Here is a 19,049-nt window from a genome sequence, read left to right on the forward strand (position 1 = left end):
TATTGTAGAGATGAGATCTCGTTGCCCAGGCGGGTCACGAACCCGCGGGCTCAGGCAATCCACTCACCTCAGCCTCCCAAAGGCGCGGGATTACAGGCTGAGCCCCCAAGCCCGGCTAGAAATGCATATTCTTATGCCCTACCCAAGACCTAGTAAATAAGAAACTCAGGGCCCAGCAATTTGTTGTTTAACAAGCCCTGTGGATGATTTGATATATGATCGTGTTTGAGAACAGTGCCATAGTTCATCATTAAAATCGCTGCCTTGAATATACTTTCAGCTTCCTTGCCTTGCTCTCATTTTGTGGTATTCACCTGGAAAAACTCCAGCTCAGGTTAAATGATTTTCTCTGCCTACTCTGAGTTTTTATTTGTGCGGCTGAACTTGGCTAGAGAAGATCACACAACTGTATTGAGTGATCTTTAAAATTCTTGACCACCAACCTCCAGTGGGCCTGCAGTACTGCCTGGTAGTCCTACTGCATCCCCCAAGTCCATTCCCATTCCCATTCCCATTCAGCAAGTGCCTTCTTCCCTGTCTATTTTCACTCTCAGCCAGTTACCTTGTTTTCTATTTTATTGAGAAAGCTAAAGCAAGCAGAAGAGACCTCTGGTCATCCCCCTTCCAATATCCTTTCCCTTTCCTTCTATTTCTCTGTATGAACAGCCATCTGTACACTCGCAGCCTAGATCCTGTCTTCTCCCATCAACCCAGGAGCACTCCTACAGTGATTTACCTGTTTCTCCCTCCAGTCATCAGTTTTCCCCCTTTTACTAGATGTGTGTGTGTGTGTGTGTGTGTGTGTGTGTGTGTGTGTGTGTGTGCGCGCGTGCGCGTGTCTCCAGGGCTCCATGGAAGAGCTATCATGCTCAATAGCTCCAGTTCCTCCTCTTGTTGTGTTAATTCTAAGAACACCAGACAATCCAATTTGCTGTTCCCTCTTCCCACATTTCCCCCCACCCTCACACCTGCAGGCTCACTCCATCACCACATTCCAGTCTTTGAAAATATCTCTTCAGCAAGGCCTTCCTTTCCTGCACTAAAAATTGCATGCACACACGCAGCCTTTGGATTCTCTTTCCCCCTTTACTGTTTTAATTTTTTCTCTAATACTTACCACCCCCAACTTATTATTTCAAGTACTGTTTTGTTTTTCTTCCCTCACTCTTACCACTAAAATGAAACCTCTACGAGAGTAGGGAATTTTATTGGTTTTGTCCATGGCTGTGTTCCAAAACCTAGACTGATGGCTGGCATGCAGTGGATGTGCAATTGAAAAAATAATAAAAGTCATTTTTCTAAGATACCCTAAGACATTCCACTATTTGAGCCAGGCTTCAGCTCCTGAAACTACGCTTTTCCTAATATGACCATTTTCAGGGATTGGATAAAATTACCTGTAATGGATTACTTCAGGGATTCCATCATAGCAACCTTTCCAGTCTTCCTACTTCGTAAGAAGGGAGAGTTACTTAGAGACCTTGGCATCTGAGTCCTGCCGTCTCCTCTGAGATTACCCGCAAACAGTACCTAGCCTAGACTAGATCTGGGGAGCTCTATCTTCTCCTCTGTCGGCTTTTCTGAGATCACAGTTCAGGTACTTACCCTGAGAAGTGCTTTGGCATCCACCAGGCGTAGTTTCATCAGCTTTTGTATTTTAAACAATGCTCATTGTCACCAGGTCCTTGACATCAGTTCCAACCTTCTGTTTTGGCAGCTGTGAATTCAGTTCTCAGTCAAAATGATTCTCTTTCCCCCTACTCCCCTCCTCTCTACACTGGGACAAGGTATTTTATGCTACCAGCCACCATGCATTCATTTACTGTGACAATGTTAATGAAACGGAAACCCTATACTTCTTTTACTGTCTAACATATTTATAGGCCAAAAATGAATTTTTATGCTCTGTGATGAACACTCTCTAATTGAAGCAATTTCTCAAGGAGAGAAGGAAGTAAAAAACAGACTAACAAGGTCAGAGAACTCCAGAAACTAGAAGTTCTAGGGCTCCAAGAATTACTATGACTGATAATTTTAGGCTCTTAATTCTCTCTCCCTGCCCCAGATCCTAGAAGAACTTCTATCCCAAGTATTAGGAGCACTGAAAAGTAAAAATATTAGATTTCTGTGCTTTCTTTTATTAGTCATGGAATGTGTTCCCATCATTTGGAGGCGATTGAGGCAAGACACAAAAATGCTTAGGTCTCCTCTGTCACACACATGCCTTCTGTTTTGCTGCAGCCAGTGAAGTTAAGGCTGGGGATTAGGCTGGGAACAGAGAAGCCCAAGATAGTCACCACTGCCTGGCCTCCTTCCCTCTCCTCAGTGTTTTATTATTTAAGAGCAAAACAACAGTAATAACACAGAACAAACCATAAAATGATGGAAAAAACACAAAGTCAGACAAAAAGGAGGCTGTCAAATTTTAGGATTAACAACTCATTAGTTTATAATCCGTTTCCTCCTTTAAAGCCTGTTTACAGGGATGTTTTAAACAAAGACCGTGATTCCAAGTTATTATTACCTTTTGATTTTTAACTACTCAGCCAGTTAGAACCATGAGGTGAGAAGGCTTTTTGAAATTGTATTTCACTTACTATAATATACACTCTCTTAAAGTACACAATTCAGTGTACTTTAGAACATTCATTGTAGAACGTTTTCATCACACCAAAAAGAAACCCATATTCGTTAGCAGTCATTTCCCATTCTCCCCTTCCCCTAGCCTTTGGGAACCATAAGATATTTTGTGTCTCTATAGATTTGCCTATTCTGGACATTTCATATACATGAGATCATACAATATGTGACACTTGGCGACTGGCTTCTTTCACTTAGCATAACATTTTCAAGGTTCACCATGTTGTAACATATATCAGCACTTCATTCCTTTTTGTGGGTAAATAATATTTCATTATGTGGACAGCTGGGTTGTTTCCACTTTTTGGCTATTATGGATTATGCAGCTGTGGACATAACATTTATATAAGTTTTTGTGTAGGCTTTTGATTTAGCATTAAAAATACTTTTCGGAGCAGCTAGCTTTCTTTTGTTAACCTTAAGTACCCTCCTGATGTTCCAGAACCCACCTTTTAACGGAACTTTTTTTCTTGTAGCGTCTTCTAAGCAAAACCTTTGGTGTCTCTTCAGAGTAACCCTCTGCTGTCTTTCTGGACCTGCTTCTGCCCCTCACCTCAACACAGGCCCTGACTGAACTGAGCTGACTTCCCAGCCTTGCTGTGCAGTGTGTTTCTGTCACTCCGATTCTTACAGCTTTGTGGCCAGGGTTATCCAAACTGGCCTTCCTAACCCTAAGGTTTTAGCCGATGCTATCATTTCAGTCTTCATAACCACATTCCGCTGAGGCTGATGAATGACTTTCTTTACATGTTAGTATATAAAACAAAGAGCGGTACTTATTTTGGCATAAAATATTGCACATGCAGTACTAACTGTTTAGCAGTTATACACAAATCAGAATTCATTCTTTACTTCTTCAGGCAGATGTTCAAAACTATTTTCTTTATCCTGTGTAATCAACCCATTTTTTTCTTAAAACATCCCATGTAGCTGATGTTCTCCAGAGAGAGAGAATTAATATTGTATATCATCACTGTCTTCATTTTCAAAGAGGGATGGGCAGGGAATAATAAGAGGTTTAGGAAAATTTTTATAAATCCATCCTGAGTTTCAAACTAAGCCTCAAAGAATGAATTCTATAAATATGGAATGCGTTGGGTCTCACACAGTTTTATTTTCCTGTCTTCTTCCTAATCTTACCTTCTTTCAATGTACAGGCTCATTCTAAACTTACTCCTCAGTTCTGTAGGTCCTTTTAGGATATGGCAAAGAAGCATCTTTCCTTGCTAGAGATATTGGATGCTATTCTTTCTTTAAAATTTATTTGGTTTTTAGGATCATATCAGAGAGGCCAGCTTCTCTTCCATAAAACCCTGCCAGAGGGAACTTGTAAAATTCATATCCAGCAACCTGTCCCAGCTGGTTCTCTTTGAAAAAGATTATGTCCCTTGCCTAATGCTTGTTCTGGAAGAAGATAATGTAGAATGGAAAGGTAGTAAAGGAACCCCAGTCCAGACAGCTGGATCTTGAGGTTACAATTGATATATCCCAGTCAACCTCACAGCAGAGAGCACCAGTCTCTTGTATCCTCTGGTCAAGCTCTCTTACTGTTTTTGTCTTAAAGACTCAGATTGAGCATATGGTCCAGATTGGACTACCTGTGTCTTCAGGTATGTTTATGGATGATCTGTATGCAGGCCAAGAAGAGATGTAGGTAGCTGTACAGGAAGCATTTGCTGGTGATCAGCTTCATGTTAAGATGGACTACGTTGTACGCTGCAGAGGGCAATGGAAAAGATCACTTGGCTTATTCCAGAAGAACATTAGGGAGACTGTCAATGGGCTCTTTCCGTTGTAATTGCCCTCAGCTCCTAATTTTCCATGTTCTCAAACTGAGTTTATAAACTGTGTGTTTACGGTTCTGTATTCTTCCTCATTCTGGCTGGTCTCTCTAAGGAAAACCTCTCACCCAAAAGCAGCTTTTCTCTTGCAACACCCAGTCCCATAAATTGCACTTTCTCTGTGGTCAAAACAGAGAAGAGAGTAGATCATAGATCATGTTTTCATCTGTAGTCAAATTCCTCTGTATTTGATTTTTTTCCGCATAAACAAGAGATCACCTAAAAACCTCATTCTTAGCCAGGCTCGGTGCCTTTGGGAGGCTGAGGTGAGTGGAATTGGCGAGACCTCATCTCTACAATAAAGCAAAAATCAGCTGGGCGTGGTAGCGCACGCCTGTAATTCCTGCTACTTGGAAGGCTGAGGTCGTAGGATCGCTGGAGCCCAGCAGGTCGAGACTGCGGTGGCCGGGAGCGGCCACTGCACTCCAGTCTGGGCGACAGAGTGAGACTCCAACTCAAAAAAAAAACAAAAAACACCTCATTCTTTAGTGTTGTGTTCCAGTTGTCATATACTTCTGGAAGCTAACTCGTGTTCTCAGATTCTTTTTAGAACCAAGCAGCTATACTTTCATTCAAACATGGATAAGTAAAAAGTAAATAAACCAATCTCATGCTAGTCTTCCTCTGTCAATAACTCATTGCCACAAACCAGTTTTTTTCTAAGTCCTTTAGGGTTCCTAGTCTTCTCTACCTTCTCCATTTTTGGAAAAGTTTGATAAATCAAAATTTTTGGAATGCAGAGCTTATTTCATCATCAAAGGAGATAAATGTTGTGTTTGGAGTGTAACAACAGGGCAGGCTTTTTTGTTTTGTTTTTATTTTATTATAAAGATGTGGGGTACAATTCAGGGTTAGGTATACAAACATTGATTATGCAGGTACCCTTGTTGATGAGGTCTGCCCCTCCTTCCCCTAGCAGTTTCCCTCAATGCCAATCCCCCCACCGACAGTTTCCCATTACTGCCAAACGCTTTCTTCTAGTATTATAATTGTTTAGGGTCCACTTATGAGTGAGAAAGGGCAGGCTTTTAACCACTGTCTGACTTTGAAACCTCAGGGACTTCATAGCAAGTAAATGAAATGGAAGTCTTTCTTGTCCTTCACTCCAAACCAACATTGTACTAGAAGATACATGAGGAAAAGAGACCTTTTCTTCATTCTCTACTCTCACACTCAGCAAAGTGGCACAAAATAAATGATCATAAAAAAATTAGTTGAGTAATTGAATGACTGTCAGGTTTACCTTGCTTTTAAGAGCTTAGATACTATTAGAAAATAATTATCAGATTACACGGTATTACAGTAGAAGCTCTTTCACCTGAACATGATTGAGTTTGATAATTAATCAATAGGGAATCATAAACTATATGATATATACTATAAAATGTATATCTTAAATATTTTAACTTAAAACATTAATTCGTTCAGACAGCTTTTGATATAGGATCAGAGACTTTTCTTTGAGAATGAATTTTATTATCAGAGTTCTGTGACATCTTTCTTTAATAAATCACACTCAATACATTTGTTAACTGATTTTCAGTTTCAGTTTCTTTAAAGTGGAGAGGAAACTTAGTAGTGAAGCAATTTGTAGACCTTTCTAGAATTTAATGGTTTTCCTCTTTTAGCCCACCCGTAACTAATTTTACAGCAAAATCTTAAAAAAGTATTTGCCTTTACTAAAACTTGGGGTTTAAAAAAACATTAAAAACAACTTTTCTTTCCCACATTCATTTTGTTACTTTATGTAATATGTAAATGAGTAATTACCATAAAAAGCAAAACCGGTGTAAACAAATTGGGAACAAACACAACTGACTCTTAGTAAGCATACAGCCCAGCTACTGAGATAAAAATTATGGGCGCATAATTGAGAGCATGTTAGCCATGTGATAAGCATTGGATCTTTGTTTCACTGGAGAAATGGAGAGTGTTGACTGATTCAGAGAACAAATTTAGTGGAGGTCATTTAAGAGAGATTCTATAGCATTTCACTAAGTGTTGTATATGTAAAGTTAAGGATTGAACCAGGAAGCTTTCATGAAACAGTAAAATTTGGGTTAGATTTTGAAGGAAGGTTGACCAGAATATGAGTAGTTAGAGAAAAGGAAGGATTTGCAGGAAAGGGATGAAAATTCACCCACCTGAAGCCACAGGGGTGTTGGAAACAAGAAGGGGGAAATACAAGTTAAGGTGTAGTTTAAGTAAGCAAGCATTAAACCTTAAGTCTAAAGACCTCATTGCATGCATAACAGACTTTTTTGACGTTTTAATTTGGAGATTATAATGATGGAGAAAAAGAGTATTCTAGGCTGGAGTGCAAGGAAAAAATGTGGGAAAATATGTAAGCCCGGTGAGAGAAGATGGGGAAAATAAGGAATGCCTCAGGTTGATGAATGAGACCAGTGGTTTACAATTGTAATCCTCTTTGAATCATAATACATGTTGAAATCTTTCAGGTAAGATTTTGTGTGAACAGAAGATTCCACATCTTAAAAAAGAGTTGTTGTTTTTTTTTTTAAAAAAGCACAGGTTTAGACATATAAGCCTGATGTATACATTATAAAGAGTTGTCAGAGTGTCTTGAAAAGAAATCAGTGGGAAAAAACTGACAAGTTGTAGGAAATAATAGAAAACCAAATAATTTAATTCTTACTAAATTAGGACAAAGTTTCATTAAAAGAAGGTTGTAAGCTGCATTTTGTTTTTTAATATATTTGTCTTATATGTTCTAGAAGTAGCAAATAAATACTGATTGAATGATATGATTGATTGAAAGTAAACATTGAAATCTAAATATTAAACATGAGAGAAGACAGTCAGCCCTCTGTATCGGTGGGATCCATATCCATAGATTAAACCAACTGTGGTTGAAAAACATTTGGGGAAGAAAAGAAGTATGGTTGCATTTGTAATTAATATGTGTAGACTTTTTTCTTGTCAATGATATAGTATAACAACTGTTTACATAGCACTAGCATTGTATTAGGTATTATAAATAATCTAGAGATGATTTATAGTATACAGGAGGTTGTGTGTAGATTTTGTGCAAATAGTACACATTTTATTTAAGGCATTTGAGCACCCATGGATTTTGGTATCCTCAGGGAGTCCTGGAACCAATCCCTGACAGATTTCAAGGGACAACTTGATGATTCACTTATAAATAACTATATAAGACAGATATTAGTATATGATAACATAATTGAATATTTTAGAAATCTGAGATGATTTCTTTAAAGCACCTTGAAGGAAAAGTCACATAAATGCAGTATATACTATGTCATTGCTGTTTCATCATCTTTTGTTCCCTTAATTTAGTCAAATTTCCCTCACTGATATGTATTTAACACTTCTTTTTTATGGCATTTATTGGTTTCACTTTTTAAAAATTTTTTTTTTATTTTAAAGATATGGGGTACAATTCAGGATTGTCCCACTTTCCTAACTAACATTTTTGACAGTAAATTTTCAAATATGTCCATAATCAATTTTTTAAAAAGTAAGCTTTCTGCATTTAAAAAAAAAGATTTTAAAATCTGAAACCAACAAACTCTGTAAATTACCATTTGAAGATGAAGCTTTCTGTTTTTCCTCATATTTTAACTAGCAAAAGATCTAGAGGGTTTTGGATATTTACTTCCTTTCTAATAAAAAATAAAAGAAGTATTCTTAAAGTAATAGTTTTACATTTGAAGTTCAGCCTGTTTTTTTCATAAAATATTAAATAGCTAAACCGATAATGCCTACATATTACTTTTCTTTTAGTTTGAGGAGAAACTGCTTTATGTGGTTTGACACCTCACATACTCTGAGGTTAAGAAGTTAGCATTATCTGAGAAGTTGCTATTTTTAGGTCCAGCTGTAATGTTTCTAACTTTGGCACTCAGAGTAGTGGGTGCTTCCTTTCCCAGAAGGCTCTGTATTCTCAACTTGTGCAGGTCGATTTGACATAAAGCTACCTACAAGGAGCAACAGGCCCATTGCAGGCTGTGTTTCGGACTTGAAAATTATGAGCAGGTATTGGGAGCCACAGACTGTATTTGGGAACCAACTGCATGTCAGGACAAGCATGGATTGTGGTCCCTGGAGGCTGGGAGAGCACAATGCTTGAATTTCATTTCTTTGGGAGATAAGAAGAAAAAAATACCTTTCTACCTGACAAGATTGACCCTTTCCTAAATCTGATCATCTTCAGAAGTGTGCTGGACAGTTGAGAAGTAAACATTCACTTTTCAGAGATGATGATCAAGGAAACATCTCTACGAAGGGACCCGGATTTAAGGGGAGAGTTAGCTTTCCTGGCAAGGGGCTGTGATTTTGTTCTCCCTTCACGGTTCAAGAAGCGGCTGAAGTCATTTCAGCAGACGCAGGTTTGAAACTTGGGTGTTTCTCTTAAAATGCTTCTATTACTAATAAACCACCCAGGGAACTAACACACAAATGATTTTACAGCTCACTTGTATCTTGATATTAGATCAAGGAATTAATCTGTGTTCTCTATTCAGCTATTTGCAGAAAGCTATTTGTAGAGGGATTCCAACAGGTTTAAAAATAGAGCTGCTGGGCCTGGAGTACAGTACTCACATTTTTATCTTGTCGAGAGAGAATCCAGTTTTAGATACAAAATGGAACTTAACAGTTTCCAGCTTACCCAGAAAAATACTAGAATATCCTTGGGAAACTAGAGTTTTTATGCTAAAAGCTTTGTTTGCACTTTGAATTAGTAGACTATGTATTAAGACATATGTATGTTAATATATGGTCTACTGATTTGATTGTCATTACAACTGTAACTGTTAAAAATAATATTAATCTTGGTATTCTTTTTTAAGCAGAAGTATTTTTATATAGAGACAATGTGTATGTGTCATACAATGTATGTATATAGATAACAAAGGATGGCAGTTACTTCTAGATTGTGCAAAATGTCTTCCCTAAGCAAGCTGTGAGATTGAGTCATTTCTGTTGGTGATGATTACTTTGCAGAGTCCCTGTTTTCTTGCTTACAGTTTATGGTAGTGTCTCACCAAACAAGTTGCCTAATACTGAGTGCAATATAAGTCAAGGACTGTGCAAATGTCGGCCATTCAAAATCTCTGCAAGAAATCATAGTATCATGGTTATTCCGACCCAGAATAATCTCAAATTACTTGAGTGAAATATGAAATTGCTTTTTTTTTGTAGGCCAAAAATGGTCAAATGTTGGAAGTGCTCTAGTAACATAGTTACTGTTCAGAATGAATATCGAAGTGATACTGTGTTTACAGGGAAAGACTGAAATGGAGAATTGAGATACTTTATCCAGCTAATTCAATTTTAATGGTGCTCCTAGATTGGATTCACACTGCTTTATTCAAAGTGAGCAGATGCTAAACTTGCGAGTAAATGTGGCAAAATTTGTATTACTAGGTTTTATATGTAACATTTGTAAAGGGTCAGTTTTATTAAACTACTTTAAGGTTTAAATTGCGTATCTCCTATAGAACTCAATGGAAAGTAAACTGATATAGCCAAAAGCTCATCAAGAATGCAATAAGTACATTCTTCTAATGTTATTGTCCTCTTAGCAAACATTAGTTTTGCTAAGTATGGAATTAACCAATGAATTCATAAATACTTGACTATCCGTGAATTGCTCTATGTGAAGAAGTACACCAAGAAAAACCAAATATTATGTAATCGAATATTTCCCCATTCAAATAAAAACTTTGGCAGATAGCCATTGTTTGTTTTGAATGTCACTTATTTCTGACAAAGCAGAAGCATGGAGTTAACATTGAAGACCTTGCTCTAAACCTTCCCCACTAGCTTGTGTTCACAAGACTCTCAGGTTTCATCCCCACTGGCACCAGTGGTCTTAATCCTATGGGCATAACTGCCCTGAAATTATCTAAACTGTCCTGGATGTCACATCATGGAAAACATTATGGGGAAGAAGGAGAAAAAAAAAAAGAATTTTGATGACTGTACACTTAGTCTTTCAAATCTCTTTTTGCATAGAATAATGGAAAATAAATGACCTAGGTGAAGGACCCTGAAGAGTTCTGTGTCTTATTTTAGAATTTTAAAATACTTTAAAGAATAACAATAATGGTTATTGACTCATGGGACTATGTGATATTTGCAGATTTAGAGTTGTCAGACATGTTAACTTAAAATTGGTGATCAATTTGTTAATCAGAAGTGGTTTGTAAACTTTAAATTGCTTCACAATTGTAAGTGACTATTTAATTTATTATTATTATTGAATCTGAAGTATCATGCCAAATTATGATTAATGTACTCTTTTGAGAACCTCACCCTTTGGCCTTATCACTCATTTCCTACATGAAGACAGATCTGTGCCCAGCACTGTTCTGAACCTTTTACCCTGTGTTGCATCCTATAGAGTCCTTCAGTCCTCACAGTAGCCTTCCAAGATGTAGGGGCTGTAATTTGTTTTATTACTGAAATTCTAAAAGGTTAAGTGATTTTCCTGAAGTCACAGACTAGTAAACCATCACTGTTTTCTGTCAAGTTTTTTCATGTTTCATTGGCATCATTTTCCTCTGTGCTGTTTATTCCCTGGCTGTTGCTTTCTGTGGGTGACGTTCTGAAACTGCACCAAAGGCTTGGTGTGGCAGCTGTCCTTTGTGTTCCTAAATAGTGTTGATATAAGGGCAGACTCCACTCTGTGTGTTAACATGAAATATTAACACATGGGAAATGGACTATTGAAACAAAAGTAGGAGATTTAACCTTTTCCATCACATATTTATGTGAATGAAGCTTATTTCCCTATAAAACATGCTTTTTAAGGGTAGCTAAGATTTTTATCCTGAATTTAAAAATCATATTATAAGCCTGTATGTTAAGAGGAAATACGATATTCAGATCTACTTGTTACAGATAAATCATTGTTTAAACTTTAACATTGGCATTAGGATAATTTAAGGAAGAAGAACGTTTGAGTAATACTTTGTATCCACAGTGAATATAAAATACATTTAGCTAGTTGACAGTCATGTGCATCTTTCATACTTTATGTAGCATCTAATACAATGCCATACACATGAGCCTTGATAGATACTTTGGTAATTAATTAGGAGTAGAAATTAGAACTATGAAAATTATTCATGGAATCTTTTTAAATTTTTCTGCTGGGAATCTCAGAATTAAATTTAGTCTTCATTAGTGAAATTAACTCCTATTTGAATGATGATGTACATCCTTTCCCCTTGTCCTCAATCTCAATCTCTGTGTTGCCTCTCCTCACTTTTTACTGTCCTTTCAAACGTCTCTTTATGGTATGCCACATCAGATTCTTTTTGGGAAAAGGAAGAATGTAAACTATAAATGGGTTAATAAACTATAAAGGGAGTTTGGTTTGATGAAATTAATGACCTTGGTCCTTGCCTATTAGAACATATCAAAAATGAGATAAATGTGTGTCTTGGAAAAATGGTGTGCCCTAGTGGCAGGTAAGTCAGCCTTATAGAGAACATTCCAGAACTAAAATGCTTTAGTTCTTAACAAAGATTTTCGAGCATCAGGGGTTGGCAGTGATTCTACTTCGGCAAAGTCAAACTAGAGAAGAAGGTGAAAGGAAAAGGAACCCCTGCCCCAAATATGTTTTATATATGTATATTTTTAAAGAACCTGTTTCTGCCTGCTGAAGGAGAGGTAGAAATTCACAAAAAGACCAAGAACAGTCTTCAAAAAGAATTTATTAATCCATTTCCAACAGACTGAGAATACTCGTCAAGATCTTTAATACATCAGCTGACATTATTCTTTAATTCTTTTGAAATGTTTGCCAAGTGATTGTTGGGAAAATGTACTCCAGTATGTTTTAAACATAAATCTATGCAAACTTGAATGTTGACAGATATTACTATATTAATTGGTCTAGTATGAGTAAGCATTCTCTAAAAATATGCTTGCTACCCTCTAGAGTAGAGTGAGCCCTTGATCTCTATCTCTAATTGTGATTTCTTATACTTCCTGTCATTAGTAAGGATTCTTGAGAAATGGGTACCGTGAATTTTTGTGTCTCACAATCTCATTTTCTTTTTAGATTCAAAGTAAACCAGAAAAGAAACCTGGAACACCACTTCCACCACCAGCCACCCTTCCAAGTAGTCCCCCACCTCTCTCCCCAGTTCCTCACGTGAATAATGTTGTGAATGCACCATTGTCCATAAACATTCCACGGTTCTACTTTCCTGAAGGACTCCCAGATACCTGCAGTAACCATGAACAGATTCTAAGCAGAATTGAAACTGCTTTCATGGACATTGAAGATCAGAAAGCAGACATTTATGAAATGGGGAAAATTGCAAAGGTAATATAGCTACTAAATGGTTTATAATCTTCCTTTCTCTTGCAACCCTAAATTCTCCGTCTTCACTGCATCTTTGCTCTCTGTTTTTAAGCATGTGTAAGATTTTTTTCTATGTTGAAAAAATTTATAAGATCCTCATAAAATCTTTAGGTGTGGTCCTATTTCATGGAACTCTTAAGTTTTAAAAAAAAATTCCAACCTACCATTTAATCTAGGAATCCCTTCACCAGCTCATAAATTCATTCTTTTTGATGCTTTCAGTGACTGGAAGCTCACTACCTTGCTAAGCAGCCTGTTCCATTATTCAACAGCCTTGTTAGAAGATTTATCTTGTGCTGAATAGGAATCTCATTTTTTGTTTCACTCATTGATCATAACTCTGCCCTTAATGCCAGACAAGGAGCCACTAAAACGTCTCACACTGTCGTTTTGCCAGAAATAAATGGATTTGACACTAGAAAGCACACTTTTGATACTTTCTGACATATGCAACTGCTTCTGATTTAAGACCTTAACCCCTCGATGTCAGGACTGCTGTGACTAGATTCTGTACCTCCAACCTCCTCCCAGAACAGTGAATGCTGAGCGTGACCATCAGATTATATTGACCATGCCGTTCTCCAGGTTAGCAATGTTCAGGTACTCCCAGCCTCTGCAGCAGTGCTTTGTTTTGTTTGGGCTTTATTTTTATAATGCATGTATATCAAAGAGTCAGATCATACCTCATGATTTAGCCATGATTTCAGGCTGAGCTTCAAGAGGCAGAGGAGCTTAGCAGGCTACGGGCTACCTGGAGGCAAGCAGAAGATCCAGTGGAAGTGCCCGGGATGCTAACCATGCCTCCACTGGGAGGAGTTCTCCAGTAGTCAAGTTAAAAAGTTTGAAAACTGCCATTCTTCAGGATAAAACTCAAACTTATCTTCCTGGCGTTCCAGGACTTACACTGTCTGGCCCTGGAGTTCCTTTCCAAATCTGTCTAATACTGTTTCCTGTATGAGCCTGTCTCTCCTTTTCCCTCCCGGGAATACTTGTGCATGTGGGCGCTCAGAGCTCTCCTTTCGAGAGCGGCATCCACTCTTGCCAGCCCCATCACATCCCATCGTGTCATTTTGGAGAAGTCCTTGAAGCCCCACTTCAGTCATGCCCTTCCCTCTCCCCTACCTCTGACCTCACAGAGCATTTGTCATTGCTATTAACTGATTTGTAAGCAGAGTGATTGTAAAGGAAATGAAAAGGAATTCTTTTCTTCTGTCTTTTTTTCATCTCCCCTTCTTAAAAATTGCTTGTTGATTTCTTAGATAGTTGTAATTTTAAAAAATACTCTTTCATTCCAGAAATAAGAATGTGTCTTATTTCATTCCATTTTACTTATGAGGGAACTACAGTCCCATGAGGACTTACCTGCAATCCCAGAACTAGTTTGTCGGGAGACAATTCCTCTAACCTCTAGTGTGGTGCTCTTTCTTCATGTGCTGTATCCCTGAACATATACTGACATTAGCCAACTTCTACTCACCTGCCATCTAAATTAATTACAGGTCATTCAGGGCATTCTGGGCACAGCTACCACAGTACAGAGGTGGGAGGGCCAGACCAGTAGTGACGTGAAGGCAGAGTGGTAGGAAGGCACTGGGAGAATGGGCTCCTCAGTCAGGGGCTGGGAATAGTTGGAGGAATATACACAATTCTTTGAGAGGTGGCTGTTGCATTAGATAACAGAACCAAGACACCAAGATGGTAAACTAAATTCTCTGAATGGACCGGGACTATGGATATAAATCTGAAAGATAAAATTTGGCAAGGATGAATGCAGTCTGCATTTGGAGGTTACATGGTAACTGCATACATGCCAGCAGGGTATTTCTAACATGGGAACGTGTGTGAAAGAGGCAGGAGGTTTCATGGATTACATCAAGTTGGCAGACAAAGAGAAACTGTCCAGATTAAGATATAGTAGTTCCCTTGTGTGGTTCTGAGCTCACCATGTCTGGAGAGCCCATCCAGGTGATTAGTCTATCAGAGACCTACAGCCTACCCTGTCATAAATATAAGTCCACAGGGCGACCGTCTTCCTCCAAATATTCCAGTACCTGACTGAGGAGCCCATTCTCCCTGGCCTTCACGTCACTCCTGGTCTGGCCCTCCCACCCCCGTATTGCGGTAGCTGTGCCCTGCTCCATGGTTCAGTGGCCCTCTAGCACTCCACAGATTCAGTGAGAGGAGAGCAGAACTTCTAATGACACCATCTCTGGATGGTGGGGAGCCAGAGGAAGGAGTTTGCCATTTATGTGCAGTGAGGATCAGTCTGTGCGTGGCATCAGAAAAAAAATCAGTGTTGAAGCTGACAACATGGAGACCGTTTTAAAAGATAGAAAACGTATTTGTTTAGCTGTAGTAACAGTCATTTACCTAACAGTTTACTGTTTATACCTAATAATCATGTGGCACAATAGCCATTATATGTATAGATATCTGATTAACTTGTCTGAATTATGCTTGATTATAGCCCTAAATCCCATTCATGGGCACCAAGCCTTGTGCTCATTGCTCTTAGATCTTAATTGTCAGCTCAGGTAGCAAGGTAAACTACCCATACCTTTAAAAAGTGAAAACTAACATTGCAAATAAAGATGAGACTGTGTATATAATGACCTTAAAAGATAGCATAAATGTGTCGGTTTGTATTATTTTGTTTCCGATTACTGTATGAGCTCATTTTATGGGATTTTGCCTCTTTATTCTTATGACCATTTATTTTAAAAATTGGTTTAGGCCGGGCTTGGTGGCTCACGCCTATAATCCCAGCACTTTGGGAGGCCAAGATGAGAGGATTATCTGAGTCCACGGGTTTGAGACCAGCCTGGGCAAGTTGGCGAGATCTCATCTCTACAGTTTAAAAAAAAAAGCCAGGCTCGGTGGCTCAGCCTGTAATCCCACGCCTTTGGGGGGCTGAGGTGAGTGGATTGCCTGAGCCCGCGGGTCCAAGACCCGCCTAGGTAGCGAGACCTCATCTCTACAATCAATCAAAAAATCAGCCGGGCGTGGTAGCGCACGCCTGTAATTCCGGCTACTCGGAAGGCTGAGGCAGAAAGATCGCCGGAGCCCAGCAGGTCAAGGCTGCGGTGGCCGGGAGCGGCCACTGCACTCCAGTCTGGGTGACAGAGTGAGACTCCAACTCAAAAAAAAAAAAAATTCACCAGGTGTGTTGGTGCATGCCTGTAGTTCTAGATACTTGGAAGGCTGAGGTAGAAGGATTGCCTGAGCCCAGCAGGTCAAGGCTGCCACTTGCACTCCAGCCTGGACGACAGAGTGAGACTCTGACTCAAAAAAAAAAAAATTGGCTTAATCATGTCTTCAGCCAGCTAGTTCCCTTTGACCCAGCTTTTACTTGACTGTTGCAGTCCGTTAGTACTTACTAAAGTCATCCTCATTTTCAGCATTTCTTTACTATGCAAGTCTTTTTTGGCAGTGGACAGTGGACTCTGTGTCTCCAGCATTAACTGTTCATATTCTTACGACAGATTAGCATAGGGAAAGAAAAGAGGCAACCATTAAGAGACAAGGGGAAGAGAGCTTGTCAGAACAATAAATGAATGTTTGTATGGATTCTTGTAGTGCATAGAACTATTTGGAAGACTAGCTTAAGTTTGCAACCTACTCTTGGTGGTGCTTAAGTGTAGCTATAACGACTAGGCTCGGTTTTGTTTTGTTTTGTTTTTGTTTTTGAGTCAAAGTCTCACTCTGTCACCCAGGCTGGAGTGCAGTGGCACAATCACAGCTCACTGTAGCCTTGACCTCCTGAGTTCAAGTGACCCTTCTAACTCAGCCTCCCAAGTAGCTGGGACTACAGGCACGTGCCACCACATCTGGCTAACTTTTTAATTTTTTTGTAGAGACAAGGTCTTGCTATGTTGCCTAGACTGGTCTGGGATCTGTTTTTTAGGTACAGAGAAAGCACTGTTTATAAAGTCTGCATCTGTTGGTGAAGTTTAGCTCATTCATCTTAGACTTCAAACAGCCCTGGAGAGCCAAATACCTATATCTGGTTAAATTATCAGTGCACAGTTGGTACTTCTTCCACAGCTTTAAGTGATAATAAGGAAGAAATGAATAGAGAATGAATCTGAGGGGGACAAGAGCAGTGTAGGAACAGAAATTGAGCAGCAGTAAGAAACGCATTTGTCAGAGACTGGTCCAGAGGACTCATCATGGAATTTTGCCCTCTACCACAAAGTTGAGGAAAAAGAATAAATCTCTCTTTTGAACCATGTAGATCCCTCCAGCTCCTCTCTTCTGGCTGATACAGCACTCTCTTGACCCATCCTGCCTGTGGCCTATAAGGTAGCCTTTCTGTACTTGAGTTTCTTCATCTGTGAAAAAGAATAAAAATATCTGCCCTCATCTGCACGGGGATCATGTCAGGGCCAGATAAAGTAATAGGTATGAGAAATTTTTAAATGTTGAAAGAACATTACAGATATGAGATAATCATCCCCTCCTGTGTGTATCATTAGACCACCTTACTTTTAATTCTTCATGTTGTTGGGCCATTCTTAGATCAAATTATAGGTATTAATCAAGTTTTCTTTGCTTCAGCCACTTTGATAACCATATGCTGCCTCTTGCCTACTCCTCTAAGCATGTTTCCTAAACCCATTTTCTATATCTCCTTGTATGTCCCCCTTGTCATGAGAAAAATAAAAAGTCTTCATACTGACTTGTTCTCTCCTCTGTTAGTCAAAGTACTATCCTATTGCCTTCAGATTAATATCGTTTATTTTTTAGTTCTTACTGATCTCCTGGCTCCCTTTTCTTAAGTCTTTGGTTTTTAAGCAACTTTAGGCCAGCTTTACATTTTTAAAAAAGTCAAACTGCGTAATGTCCACAGCCCTTGCCAGTCACTGCCTTTCCTTTTTTTCCCGTTGGCATTTTTCCAAGGGCCCTGATACCCTCTTGTTGCTTAACACTTGGCTACTCAGAGTATCCCACGAAGAGAAAAACAGACTGATCTTTTCTAATCTACTTTAAAACATTTTTCTCTACCTTATTTCTTAGGATTTTGCCTTTGGGTCATAATAAGTTTATAAGTTTTAATCTCACAGTGACTTGCATTTTATGAGTGTGTACACTTTGATAGGAATTTCTGGAGAAAAGCCCTTAATCCAGGGAATGAAAGTTGTTTTCATATTGGAAGTTTACCCCACAGGAAGTGGTAAGCACACAGCCCGGAAGTGTTTCAGCTGAGGCTGGTGACCACTCCCAAGGCTTAGCTAAAAGATTGAACCTGATCCCTTCCAGCTGTGATTCATGAGTGAGTCTGATGGTGGGAGTTTTAAGCGCCTTGGCAAGTCAGTTCCAGACTCTCCGGTACTTTGTCTGTGTCTCCCTCACCCTCATAATAGACTATTCTTTTCTAGCAGTTGTCAGTAGCCTATCACTAAACCTGTCTAAGAACATTTTCTTGGCAAACCACCATTCTGCTTGAAAGGAGTGATTGGGATTGGGGAAAGTGTATTTGATAGTTCACATACCCAAAGTATATTAATTGTGAGCCTTGTACCTTGGCAATCATAATTTAAACAGTAAACAAAAAAAATCACACGGTTGCTAGGCAACACCTCTCCCTCATTCTTGACCTCAGCAGAGGTATTTGACCTCTGGACCTAAGAAATCTTAAATTCTACTCTGCTTGCAGACGTGCTTTAGTGGTCCTGGCAGTGGCAGCCTCTTATTTTTGCCCTGTTCTTACCTCCCTTGGCTTGAGTCTTGCCTTCCCTATCTTCAGCTCTGGCGTGAACCCAGCAGCCTTAGACTTTCTCTCAGGAGCTAGTGTCAGACTAGGCACTCTTCAAGGTTCTGTGGGTATCCCCTGTGCACTGAGGCCTTCCACCAGGAGCGGTGTCACCAAAACCTAGTGTGGATATACATCGTCTGCCTCCAAAGGACACTTTTCCCCATGTCTAATCATGTTCCCCCAGCAGATCATGTATCTAATATGAATAATAATATCTTGTCACAAGATGTGACTTTTTGAAGGGTTCTGGATTTGGAAATATGTTTTCTTTATATGTACAAAATTGGGAAGACATGGCGACTATTTCTCTCCTAATATTCAGATGGCATTATTACTTATAGAGAAAAATTTTTCCTCTGGAAAAAAACAAGTAAATCTAGTAAGAACTCTTTCTTATGAGAGTAGAAGGACAATATTTTTATAATTGAAAAGAAGAACTTTTTTTTTG

General features: G+C 38.9%; 1 protein-coding gene across 2 annotated transcripts in view; it reads left to right on the forward strand.

The window, feature by feature from the left end:
* The window catches only part of PPP2R3A (protein phosphatase 2 regulatory subunit B''alpha), a 131,302-nt gene that overhangs the window by 11,784 nt on the left and 100,469 nt on the right, over positions 1–19,049 (forward strand). The window contains exons 1-2 of one of the 2 annotated variants that reach the window (XM_008056861.2): positions 8,387–8,854; positions 12,541–12,807. In XM_008056861.2, coding sequence (XP_008055052.1) covers positions 8,723–8,854; positions 12,541–12,807 — 399 coding nt within the window. In that variant the 5' untranslated portion in view covers positions 8,387–8,722. Of the gene's footprint in view, positions 1–8,386; positions 8,855–12,540; positions 12,808–19,049 lie in introns of those variants that run through there. The other variant, XM_008056860.1, reaches the window with a different exon arrangement.

This window comes from Carlito syrichta, unplaced genomic scaffold (genome assembly GCF_000164805.1).
Source record: "Carlito syrichta isolate Samal-C Ts95f unplaced genomic scaffold, Tarsius_syrichta-2.0.1 Scaffold302562, whole genome shotgun sequence".
NCBI lineage: Eukaryota > Metazoa > Chordata > Mammalia > Primates > Tarsiidae > Carlito > Carlito syrichta.